General features: G+C 38.9%; 1 protein-coding gene across 1 annotated transcript in view; it reads left to right on the top strand.

Annotated features, from left to right (window-relative positions):
* LOC306885319 (regulating synaptic membrane exocytosis protein 2-like) overlaps positions 1-13,422 on the top strand; it is a gene marked incomplete at its 5' end in the record, with an annotated part of 146,707 nt that overhangs the window by 52,239 nt on the left and 81,046 nt on the right. Inside the window, 2 exon segments of the mRNA XM_079441772.1 lie at positions 6,120-6,133; positions 10,829-11,705. Of these exon segments, the coding sequence (XP_079297898.1) occupies positions 6,120-6,133; positions 10,829-11,705 (891 nt within the window).

Genomic DNA, 13,422 nt, shown 5'->3' with positions numbered 1-13,422 from the left:
CACTAAAAGAGAAATTCTGGAGTGCTACTTCTTTTCCTTGCAGTTTCAAGCAGTGGGAACTGACAAAACTTTTCACCATAAAGGCATAACAAAAGTATGGCTTGTGTTCCAAATCTTCTGAATGTATATAATTGCTTTTTTTGTGAGAAACAGACTGAAATAGAAATCGAATTGTTCAACTGATCAGTTTGGTTCACACATGAATCGTTCAGATGATTTTGTGAACCTGATCAAATGATTCATCAAAGCGATCCATCTCAAAAGAAAAACTGTCAATGAAAAATAACTTTTGCTCTGTTTATGAATCTCTTTATTTACACTTTTCAACAGTTTAATGCATCCTTGCTAAATAAAATGATAAAATAATGAGAATCAAAATAAATAAATCTTACTGATCCTAAACTTTTGAACAGTAAGGAAAAGCATGTAATGCAAAATCTTTTCGTATGAAAGTCATGATGGTGAATAAACAATGACCAATTTAAATATTAATATTCATATTTTGTGTGAACTATTTCTTTAAGTCTTCCCCCTCTGTTGGAAAGGGAGGAAGTTGACTGGGCTTTGGACTCCAGCAAACAGCATTACTCCATCAGAAGTGCAGCGTTTGAGTGATGTACCCTGAATCGGAAGAGTAGGTAATTAAAATCAGTGCATATTTGGAACACAACGAGCATACTAATAGATCCAGAGTACTGCACCAGCGTTCTGGAGCATTCGCTACTGCCTTCTGAAGTATGACTCATGTCTGGCACGCCGTACTTAGCGCAGAGTTACATTTCTGAGTGCTATTGTCTCTGGATGTTGGTGTTGCATTGGTGGTGGGGGGGGGGTAGAATAAATGACAGGTCTGTAGCATTCTGTAATCTAACTAATGGTGAAGCTTATTATAACCATAAAGAGCAATCAGCTGTGATTTAACGGAGAAATATTTTTAGTGGTGTTTGCTAACGCAAGCATCATTATTGCTATTGTACACACTTAGGGTTATGAGTTCAAATCACAAACCCAAAGCAGAGATGCCCAGTGACTTGGATCAATACGTGATCACCTAGCAACCACCCTAACACCTTAACATCCACATAGCAACATGCTAAAATTACTCAGAACACCCTAGCAACCTCCCAACAACACCCTAACAATACTAATTAATGGCCAATATATTGGTGCATTCCTAATGGTTTGTGTGCCTCTTAAGGTTCATGTGTCCAGTATTTTGCCTGCCTGTGCTTTGATATCTTATTGGCAGGTTTGTTTACCTCATCAGTTGTTGATTCTCTTCCCCGAATTCTCTGCACCTCTTCCATGGAGTGTGTCCTGCTCTACTGGGGTATGGCCTACTTACGGCATGTGTGTGTTTTGAGAAGCTAATAAGGCAGTCTTAGAGGTTGTACATGGAAGCAGGTCAGTCGGATCCCTCTCGGTGAGAGGCTGTGATCTCCGCTGCTGTCTGATGGCTGTGTGGAGGCTCCAGCGGGCCCATCACAACACTGCTCAAATCAATGTACGGGAGCAGATTTGATTTATACCATCTGTCCTAAAGTGGGACTGGATGATGAACCTTGCTAGCCTGGCAACAACAGGTCTGAAGGTGCAGTCATTCAAACTAGCGCAGCGGGGCGACATAAAATAAGACAAAACGGGCATTAAAATAAGCTCAAACAATCAAACATCAGGATATGTCTTATTTTAATTGTCTCTTTTCTTTTTCTTTAAGAACAAGGGTTCCCTCTGTTTTGAAAAATCTGAATCGGTGTAGCTCCCTAAAATCATACTCTATCATATTTGATACACAAATTTCTAAGGCCTCTAAATGATCAACATGAACAACTTTTTGTTGAAAAAACATTACTACATGCCTTCTGACTCTGATAGTTTTGAATTTTTTAGCCTTTTAGTATAATTGTACAAATGTCCCCCTTCAGCTCTTGGTTCACATGTCTTTCTGCTGTCAAATCTTTGCTGATTTTCATAAATTAAACGTAAGAATAATGTTTACTCTAAACGTAGCCCCTACACTTACCCCTACCCCTTCGTTTTGCGTGTTGACGTGAAGGGGTAGGGGTGTCTCGATTCTCTTTTGGTTGGAGGGCCATCTGGCCCTTCAAACAAAGATTTTTCGGGACCACACTTCAAACGAAGGGGTATGAGAATTATTACAGGGGCAACAGCTGCCCAAGCAAACAAGAAACCCAATAAATGTAAGCCTTATTAAAGATTTGAATGAAAAGTAATCATTTGTGTTATGTTGAATTCAATCGTGTGTTCATATTTATGGTGATGTTATTCAAAGAAATGTTTGCAAAAAAATTAGCTGAAGTTTGCTTCCATGACTGCACGATAGTCCCACAACATATTTTCATGTCTGATCAGAGCCATAACCACAGTAGAGATTGAGGGGGTCCAGCCCCCCCCAATAATTAGAAATCGCTAAATTGTTTTCTCAAATAAGGCCAATTTGAGAGCGAGATGAAAGTTGTGTGTATGCGTGTCTGAATTTACTTTAAAATACAGCGATTTTATCCTCTCGTTGCTGGAAAATATAATTTAGTGATTCAGTATTTATTAATAAAAGTCACTGGGCAGCGTTGACAAGGATGTGTGAGCTGCGTGATCTCTGATGTGTGTGTGTGTGTGTGTGTGTGTGTGTCAGTAAGCAGCGCATTAATATAGAACGGTAACTAAAGGCTCCAGCACACCAGTATAGGTGTGTGTATTGTAGGAGCTAGATGACGTATGATGACCTGTAATGGTATAGTAGTGGTGTCCCATTTCTTAGGGGAATATTTTCCCCCCTACCCCTTGATACTCTTGTTTCAAGGGACAAGCGGAAGGGCACAGGGGTATGGGTAGGTGAAGGCGTATAAAATAGAATTGGGATTGGGCCTAACTTTTATATTGTTAATAATATTTCAAGATAAATACTTACTGTACTGAAGCAATTTAGGTTACTTGATTATCCATGCATCATTTTTTTTTGAAAAATCATTTTAAAATGTGATACATCAATACATTCTCACATATTGAAGCTTTGACAATGCAGGGTCCTCCATTGCTTTAAGTAAGAAACCCTTGGCATCAATATGTCGATGTGAAAGGCACTGAGAATTTTATCGTCATGATTAAATTATATATTGGGTAATAATATTGCCACTATTGCTTATATGTTGGGGTGTGATTTTTCAATGTAACAGTCACAACAGTTTTATTTATATTACATTATTTACACATTCATGAGCATGTAACCCAACCTTGCCCCTAAACCTACCTTTTGTCAATAAAACACAAATATAACAGGTAGATAACTACAGTCGAAAAGTATTAATATTCCAAGTCTTCTGAGGCAAAACGATGGATTTGTGAGAGGAATAGACGCGATCGTCGTCTCCTGTATCAAATACAATATTAAAAAAAGTAAATAACAAAAATACACATTTTGTTTGTTTTTAAATATTTTATTTTTGTAGATATTTTGTGTATCAGGCTTTATGGGGTTAATTGTGATTTCTAGACTTAGAAATGTCATGTAAATTAATAAAATCATAAAACTGGATATATATATTTTTGTAGTTATGCCAATCTCTAAAATATTTTATCAGGTAGAAAAATGAAGTAAAATATTGTTTAAAAATCCTTATTTAGTGAATCAATAACAACTGGAAAAGTACTGGGGCCTTTGATTATTGTTGAGGACAATGAGGGCTTTGGAGTCTAAGAGGCTGAGAATTATTGCACTTGCATCTACAAATGGATTTGCACAAATAACTAGGTTTGAAGATGCAAGCTAGACGTAGGAGGTTTTTAATGTACTGCTGTGCAGTTGCTTAAGATGTTCTAGGTGGTTGCTAGGCTGTTGCGCAAGGTGTGTTCACACTGACTAATGTATTTTAAACGGATTTTAATGGAGCACAGTGGTTCACATAAATGCTATCCTATATTATATATAGTTATAACTACAGATATTATATCACTAATGTGATGTGCATCTTTATACATTGTCATATGCACAACTAGTCAATCCTTAAAAACTATTCTGTCCTTAAAAACACAAACCTTAAACACAACATAACACAGGATCAGTCACACATGATTAAAACTGATCTGACTTGTGATTCAGCGAGCGAGTAATTAATTCAGTAATCACTCCCACTGACTCATAAGTGTTTTTGATGTATTGGGGGGGGGGGGGGGGGGGGGCTGGGTCATAAGAGTCATTTTCTCACTTTTTTTGCTGCCTGCAATGCAATATTAATATTTCACATTCAATTTAAACCGCAAGCTCAAATGTAATTTCTCTGCAGCAGCTCTGTAGATGCAGTGTTTAGTACTGTGCTCTATCCACATTGGCAGATAAATGCATGTGTTTAAGAGCTGACCTAAAAACATGAAAATCATAAAAAATAATTTTGTTTCTGAGGAAGGTTCTGAATACAGTTTCAGCAGGGATGCATGATTTATCAAAATAAAACCAAAATTGTGATATGGCTTAGTGCAATTATCAAATGGCAAAGGCTGTGATTTAATTAAATAAATACATGTGCTGTGTGTTTCAGAGTGAAGCTGAACACGGCAATGTGTTCATTTACACATGAGCAGCTCATTTTTAAAACACCACATCCAGTGTTTCAGCATCTCAAAGTGGTTCGGTTCCCAGTAGATGCTGTTCCATATGAACTCCATCTTTGCATATGCTGAGTTTGGGTTGTTTTAATATGCATTTGGCAACAAAAGTGCCAAACATTCTTGTGATGAGAAGTGCTTTTAAACAAAGGAGAAGCTTTAAGGACTCCCTGCTGTTTCCGTCAAAACAAAAGTTCAGTGGTTTAACGTTTGAAAATGAAATAATTAAGACAGCCATAAATATTGAGATGTTACAGTTGCAGTGCCTTTTTCTTTTTTCAATACTTGATTTTTGTATTTTACAGGGAAATATTTCAATAGTAAGTATTTCAGTAATTATTTTAGGTTAATTGAGTATTTTTTATACTTCTATTTAATATTAATACAATTAGTGTTGTTTAAGTAATAATAATAGTGATTATTATTATTATTATTAATGATTTTATTAATATTTATTATTAATAGTAGTGGAAGTAGTAGTAGCATTTTATAGCCATATATATAATAGTTCTGTCAAATTGTGCATCCCTACAAACAACCACAGCAAACTTGTTTTTTTTTTTTAAATCACATTTTAAATGGCAATCACAATTTTTATCAGAAAGACAGCCATTTGATTTCCCCCAAATCATGCACCCCTAAATTCCAGCATGTTTGTGTACTCATGTACTATAATTCACCCTGTTTTGTAGATATTTGCATGAGACATTAAGTTATATACAACATTTTTCATATAGTTGTGAATGTGATGCACCCTTTTAATTATCACCAATCAGCTAACGTGTAAGATATTGCACTGGCTTTAGGTGGCGCTGTGTTCACACTCTCACACAGATGCAGACACACATACACACACACACACACACACATACACATGCCCGCAAGGCTCAGAGTGAATCTGTCTGCTTGAGAAAGATACCATGCACACACACACACGCACACACACACACACAAACTGGATGTATGAATATTTGTGAACACACACATGCTCGATCGCCCACATGAGCTCAGGGAAAGGTGCCCATACACTCATGCATTTACTGCACACATGCTGAGACAGCCAACTTCTACATGCTGATGCATCATATCCAGAGAGGTTTATTTCACTGGGATATTGTTTCCGCTTTGTTCCTGGAGTTTGCTGGGGCAAAGAGGAAGATGATTATGCTGAAATCTAGACTTGGGCGCTCGGAGGAGTTCCCGGGCCATACAATTGCTAAGCAATAACCGCCATGCAGCCAGTAATCAGCTAAGTACCATAATCCTCCTTGCAGGGTAAAGTCGCGCTTGACCTCCAGCTATATACAGCCTGTGATAACAGCATTAAACGGTAACACCGCTCTCCACTCCCAGAAGCCTTTGCACCTTGTGCGTTCAGGCCTCTCGGCACCCCTCGGTGCCTCTCGGCCCTCTTCGGCTTTCTAGATTTGGCTCTTTGCTCCGGTGTGGCCTGCGTCTGCGAGAGCATGCTGGGAGGGGTGGAGGATGCACTAAGCTAGCAGCTGCTGTGGACTAGTGCATGCGTTTCCTGTAGCCGTGACCTTGTTTCTCCCCCGGGCTGGACCTCTTCTGACCCTTCAGCGGCGTGCGGTGCGCTGCATTTGCGTTTGATGCAGCCGCGTGGTCGATATGCTTGCGCCCGCAGCCCAGATGTGCAGCTCTTGAGTGACAGGTGCGTGCACGCTCGACGCGCTCTGCTGTGGAGGATTGTTTTTTTGCCAGTGCAGCATTCATGTGACAGTCGAGTGCCTCTCGCTGAATGCTGCTTAGTTGACGGTTTTGTGACAGGCGTGCAGATGTTCCTAGAGGAGTAATTATAACGCCTGAGTAATGCTTGCACAGAACTGGCCGTACAGTTGGGAAAGATTATCATGCATGAGGTTTAGGGCTGTTTACATCTCGTGATGCCATGCTGTGCGTATAGAATGAACACTTATTCTGTTCGTTTTCCTCTTTTTGTCCCATTACGATGCTGTTTTGAGCATCATTATAGGTTTGAGTCCCTTTCTATGCAATATATACTTATTATTGTAATATACATGTACACTGCGGTTCAAAATTTGCGGTCAGTAAGATTGATGAAATGAATACTACTAAATTGATCAAAAGTGACTGTAAAGACGCTTACATTTCAATTTCAAATAAATGCTATTAAAGTATGCAGAAACGTGTCATGGTTTTCACAGAAATATGAAGCAACTGTTTTCAACATTTATAATAATCAGAAATGATTCTTGAGCAGCAAATCAGATATTAGAATGATTTCTGAAGGATCATGTGACACTGAAGACCGGAGGAATGATGCTGAAAATTCAGCATTTCACCACAGAAGTAAATTGAATGTTACAATATTTTCAAATAGAAAACAGTTATTTTAAATTGTAATAACAATAAAGCGTTACCTGTATTTACAGCAAATATTTCATATATGTGTTCGGAAATTCACCAACGTTTCGATTTTGACTCTTTTTGATTTTGAACAGCTCAAAACGGCAAATAAAAATAGATGGTGCAAAGCTACTTCTGTACTCATTAGCATTTTAATCTACATGTTCTAATGTGTGATGTGACACTTTTAGCTGACTGGCACTCCGTTCCTATTTTTGTAACATTGCACAGTTGCTCCAGTGAGTTTATATTCCCCATTTTAAGTAAACTGTATTTTTATTTACAAAGATCATCTGTGAATTTATTGCAATGAATTTTAATTGTTATATATTTAAATAGCTTCATGGCTTTTACTTAATGAACATAACTGTTGACTGCAGAAATATGTTGAATCAAATCACTTTGGATGCAAATATAGTGATATGTACCTGTAGTGTCATTTAATTTGTCTTCAACGCCGGCACCATTTCAGTGGAAATGAGGAATTATTGTTTGGGATCTTTACTTCCATGGCCATTGCAGTAATGTATTGCAATATTTGTGGGGTGAGCCGACATAAGGCAAACAGAAAATAGCATTATGTGCACAGTCTAGTCTCAGCTGTGAGCAAAATGTCAAAATGGCCTTTATTTTAAAGCAAACAGCCGCTGAATGTTGTAATGATTTTGTCTTGGAGTTTTATTTCTCCTGCTAGGCTGTATGTGTCAGGCTGCTCTGATTTGAGAAGCTTTGCACAGAGACGACAGGCACAAATCAAGGAATAATATCACCCATATTGCAGCATGCATATGATGACACAATGGATGATGTCACATTTACGTTTAGACATTCCTCAATCATTTACTGCTGGAATATGGTGCAGCGCAATGTGGTACTGCTCTGCACAATCATTTAATGATGTATTGCCCACGTCAATAAAAATAAGATGCTTGCCCATGTAAAAGCCAGCACTAAGGTATTATGAGTGGTTGTTAGGGTGTTTCTATGTGGTTGCCAAGTTGTTATCAGCATTTTATAGTGAGTTGCAGATTGGTTTTTAGATCAGTGTATGTCTACGGTATATTTTTATCCACCAGTCTGCAAGTCAAATCACTTAGTAAAGTAAGGCCAGTGTTATGTTTGGATCATTAAGATACGGTTTTATTTACATTTTGTCTTTTTTTTTTTTTATAGTAGTTTTTCATTTTAATTTTAGATAAAAATTTAAATTTAGTTTAAATTAATTTTTTAATATCTATATAGTTTTATGCATTTTTATTTCAGTTTTAGTTTATTTTACTGCATCAAGTTAAATGAAAGTTGTTGCTTAATTTAAGTCATTTTTTAGTAATCTTTCATTTTTATTTTAGTAAAAATTTTAAATGTATTTTAAATGAAATAAAATTATTTTACTGTCTATGTAGTTTTTACACATTTTTATTTGAATTTTAGTTTGTTATTTTAGTACATCATGTTAAACTAAATTGAAATGAGAGATCTTGCTTATTTTGAGTGTTTCTTTTTTTAATTTGTAATTTGAATTTTAGTAATAATTTAAATAATTTTTAATGTCGTAGTTTTTTTTTATAAATTTTTATTTCAGATTTAGTTTTAGTTATTGTTGTGCATCAAGTTAAACTAAATTGAAATAAGAGATTTCGTCATTTTTAAGTAATTTTTTATTTTTATTTTGTTAAATAAAACAATGAGAGATCATTCACACTCAACTTTAATACTTAAGGTTATGGTTTTGTTCAAATCACAAACCGTATGAGCAATGGCTGTTTACTTTAACAACCTCTTTCCAGCTGCAGGAGAGTAGCAGCATCTGCTGTAAGTGAGACTTCCCGGCGTGATATAACATAGTTAATGAGAGAGAAACAGAAAGGGAGGGAACTAAACGCATCTGGCTCTGTCTTGGCACTGCAGTGTTTCTCTAACTCCGTGTGACACACTTCCCGTCATGACTCAACACTCTGCCCTCACAGGTTAACCGCTATGAAAGCCACCAAACCCTATCCAACTGGCCACTCTCACAGGGCATTACGGTCCCTGTGGGCTCCTCACGATGAAAGAGCTCCAGGGCAGGAACAACAGCGATGCTTGTGGACACATGCCTGCTTAAATAAGAGAGTCCTGAAGCCAAATGGGGATAGACTCATGGGGAGTGAAGCTGAGGTGACTGGTGGCGTCGAACAGTGTAGTCTGTGTCAGTCTGAGGGACTAGAAAGGCAAAAATTAGGCATGGATCAGGATGCTGTGCTCCTTCAGGTTTTTTTTAATGACAAGAACCCCAAATATGATAATCCTCTTGCGAAGGGGAATATAAATAGAATAGAAGGGCAGCTTTATTTTTATGTATAAAGACTCATTTATATGGTGTGAGGAAAAAAAATGTCCCTGGCGTTGGAATTGTTTTAAAGCAAGATTTTTATTTTATTTTATTTGAATTTAAATATAATGTTAGATGTGTAAACCAGAGAAACATTTTCAAATGAAATCCATTTTTTCCCCCCACAAAACTATATAAAGATTTTATCTTCATTATTTACTGTTAAAAACTGAGGATAAAATAATCATTATTTATCTTATGATTTTTGACCAGTATTTAGAAAGCCAATCAAGAAATAACATACATTTGGTAAATGTGTTAAAAATTATTGTGTTAAACATTAAGTAATATATTTATAAAAAACAAATAAATGCAAATGTACACATGAACTTTGACAACTCTTTTTTTTCAGTTTTAAATTTTCTGGACTTTTTCGTAATGGTTAAAATTAAACCTTATTAAGCAAAGAGCGTGCATAATTAATTAAAATCATGAAACTTGTACAATTTATGATCAATCTATTAAAAGTTTAACAAAAATTAAATTTTCAGGGCCCCATTAAATGTTTTATTTTTTCTCAAAAACTTAAAAAAAAATTTTTATACAATAGCTCGATGAAAGTTTTTTCTTTTTCAGAAATTATGCGTTGTGTACGACAGACACTGAAATCACGACGAACGTCACGTGCGCTACAGTATGTGTGTAGTAAATGAAACCACGCGTCTGTACCATTCATTCGCACAGAGACACGCAGAACATACAGGATTCATATTTAAATAGTCTTTTGTGACTTAATATTTACAGATTCTAGTCCATATCACGAATTGATTTAAGTGTGCTGACCTACTTTTGATTAGTTCATCCAAACTTTGACAAATGTCGTGACATTGCGGATATCATAGGGCCCTGCAACTAAAATCCTTTTTTTTTAAGTTACTGTATATGTATGCCATTCATGATTTTATCGTGATAGGACAGTAGTATCGGTGACAGGAAGTGATAGGAGTGGGGAACAGGACTGGGAAAGAACCCCAAGACGGGACTCAAACTCAGGTCTTGTGCTATATGTCAGAACACTGACCACAAGGCTAACCCTGAGAAACATTTGAAGATTATTATTTTTTTAATTGTTGGTCTGTGTACACATGAGGATGGACGTTTATGTTGCACATTTGGTCATTTTGTTGCAACTTGCTGATTCTTTAGCATCGTGCACCATGAGCATCCCGAGACCCCTGCATTTTGTTCCAGTTCAGTCTTTAGCACTACATCCAGCTGTTTTTGAATACATGAATAGATTCTATGTGTAAGTAATTATACAGGGCTTCGTTAAGTCAGAATATATGTTCAAACAACTCACCTCTAGGTAATTTTGAATGTATGTAGTTTTGTACAACCCTAGTGTGAATCACTTGAGAAATGAAGCTCATTTGTGATTGAATACCGTGCTAGTCTCACCTCACTGCATTGACCACTCACACTGACCTCATTTCGTTTTACATTCTTAGAAACAGAAGCCCATCAGCATCCAGGGACCCCAACGCGGCATATAACCAAAGGGAGGGGGAAGGAGGACTGCAGTATGCCCCGGCTGAAGGCGGCATGCCCCGCTCTCCGTCCGACTACGGACGTGACCCTGGCCATTCGCCGAGGAGTTCAAGAATGTACAATGAGGTGGGCGGTTATCAAGACAGCCGAGGACGCTGGCACTCGCAAGACCAGCGTTTGGATGGCCAGCTAGAAAACTATGAACTCCAAAGACGCCGTGAGGAGGAATACCAGGCCCGATACCGCAGCGACCCCAACCTGGCGCGCTACCCAGTCAAACCCCAGCCCTACGAGGAGCAGATGCGCATCCATGCCCAGGTGTCACGGGCTCGGCACGAGCGGCGTCATAGTGACGTCTCGCTTGCCTATACAGAACTTGACGAGCCTCTGCATGGGCCTGCTGGGAGGCAGTCGCGCCTCCCTCTGTTGGGAGGCCCAAGTCAACGCTCGTACTCCATGGACAGGAGCTCACCGGGACATCGGATTTCGAATCATAGCCCACCAACACCACACCGCAGCCCCGTTCTGGGCGATAGCCGGCGAGGACCGGCGGAGCCAACGAGGAAACCCATACCCCAACAGCACCACTTGGACCCTAGCTCAGCCATGCGCAGGAACAAACGGGACAAAATGGATAACATGCTGCGAAACGACTCTCTAAGCTCGGACCAATCCGAGTCGGTTCGGCCTCCTCCACCTCGACCGCACCGCAGCAAACGCCTTGGCAAGCTAAGAACCATGGGCAGCTTCAGCAGCTCAGAAGAGGAGCTGGCAACCACGCCAGAGTACACCAGCTGTGAGGATGTGGAGCTGGAGAGTGAGTCCATCAGCGAAAAAGGTAAACGCTGCTGACTCTGAATGGAATTAAATTGAAAAGTTACATGTGACCAAGTATGATGTCCCATACTCGGAATTTGTGCTCTGCATTTAACCCATCCAAAGTGCACACACGCAGCAGTGAACACACACACACCGTGAACACACACCTGGAGCAGAGGGCAGCCATTTATGCTGTTGCGCCCTGGGAGCAGTTGGGGGTTTGGTGCCTTGCTCAAGGGCACCTCAGTCGTGGTATTGAAGGTGGTGAGAGCGCTGTACATTCACTCCCCCCACCTACAATCCCTGCTGGACCTGAGACTCAAACTTGCAACCTTTGGATTACGAGTTCGACTCTCTAACCATTAGGCCATGACTTCCCCAAACTCTGACATATAGCAATTATTGAATTGCTGATTGAGAAACGTTGCAGTGCTTTAGGGAGAAAAGTTGAATAAAACGTTTCTGGAGTCTCAGATGTGACTCCAGTCATATCAGTTTCCTAGAAAGAGCCATGCCTTCATGGTAACTACCATGTTGCTCCAGAGCTGGTGGGGGCAGCAGAGAGTACAATGCGGTTGTATGGATTATTTAGAGCCTGCGAAATATAGTGTAATAGCTTGTTTGCAATCATGTGATTCTGATGACGCGCGAAATGCAGCTGGAGGGTGTGAAATCACTAGGAATCGCTAGAAGAAATTCAAAATGCCTATGATTTTCGTTGTTTATGGATGCTCAAATCGGTCAAACTGAGAACCCACAAGGAGCTTTTATCGTGTACGAAAATGTGTTGTTCATAAGGGGGAAAAGGCAAGACATTGACTGAAAAACGCCTTGTAAACCTGCGTCTGTGGTCAAGAGGAGGCTAGTCGGATAATGTTAAACAAATATTCGTGATAAAAGCTCTTTGTGGTTAGTTTGACTGATTTGAGCATCCATAAACAACACAAAACATAGGCATTTTGAGTTTCTGCTAGCGATTCCTATATAGAAAAATCACTTCCTGCCCTCCAGCTGCATTTTGCGCGTCATCAGAATCACATGATTGCAAACAAGCTAATACCTACTGCATCCAAAATCGTGTACTCTCTGAGTAGGTACTTCTTTTGAAAAAGTAAATACTTTGCGACTGTTAAAAAGTATGTTCTATATAAAATGAATTTGTGTAGTATGAATATAGTATGGATACACTGTTGCACCTACTGGACCAGCCTCATCTCTCGTGGCCTCATGAGATAGTAAAGAGTCCATCTGATACGCACTTCAGAATCTCACCTGAAGTATTAGTTCACTGGAGGACTTTGTGTCTACTGTTTTGTGAATTTGCACATACTACGCTTTTAACATACTGTTTTTCATATAGTGGGGAAGTATGCTGTTTTGGATGCAGTCTGTGTGCACCTTATAAACACCAGCCAGATTAATCTTGTGGTTTGACATCCTGGATCAGGGATATCCAGCCCTGCTCCTGGAGAGCTACTTTCCTGCAGACTTCACTTTCAACTCAACACATCTGACTGCAATTTTTCAGTAACCCTGAACACCTTGATTAGCTGGCTCAGGTGCATTTGATTGGGACTGTAGCTGAACTCTGCAGGACAGTAGATCTCCAGAAGCAGATCCTAGATCTTAAATGATTTTGGTTAGGCTACTCTTTTCTGATTCATCTTGGTTGTCCCACTTAAATAAGAGATTCAGTTTTGGCAGAGCAGAACTTGTTGATGGTGAGGTTAGAGTCA

The sequence above is a fragment of the Barbus barbus genome (genome assembly GCF_936440315.1).
Source record: "Barbus barbus genome assembly, chromosome: 19".
Lineage (NCBI taxonomy): Eukaryota > Metazoa > Chordata > Actinopteri > Cypriniformes > Cyprinidae > Barbus > Barbus barbus.
The sequence above is the reverse complement of the archived record's forward strand: the minus strand, read 5'-3'. Positions and strand labels throughout refer to the sequence as shown.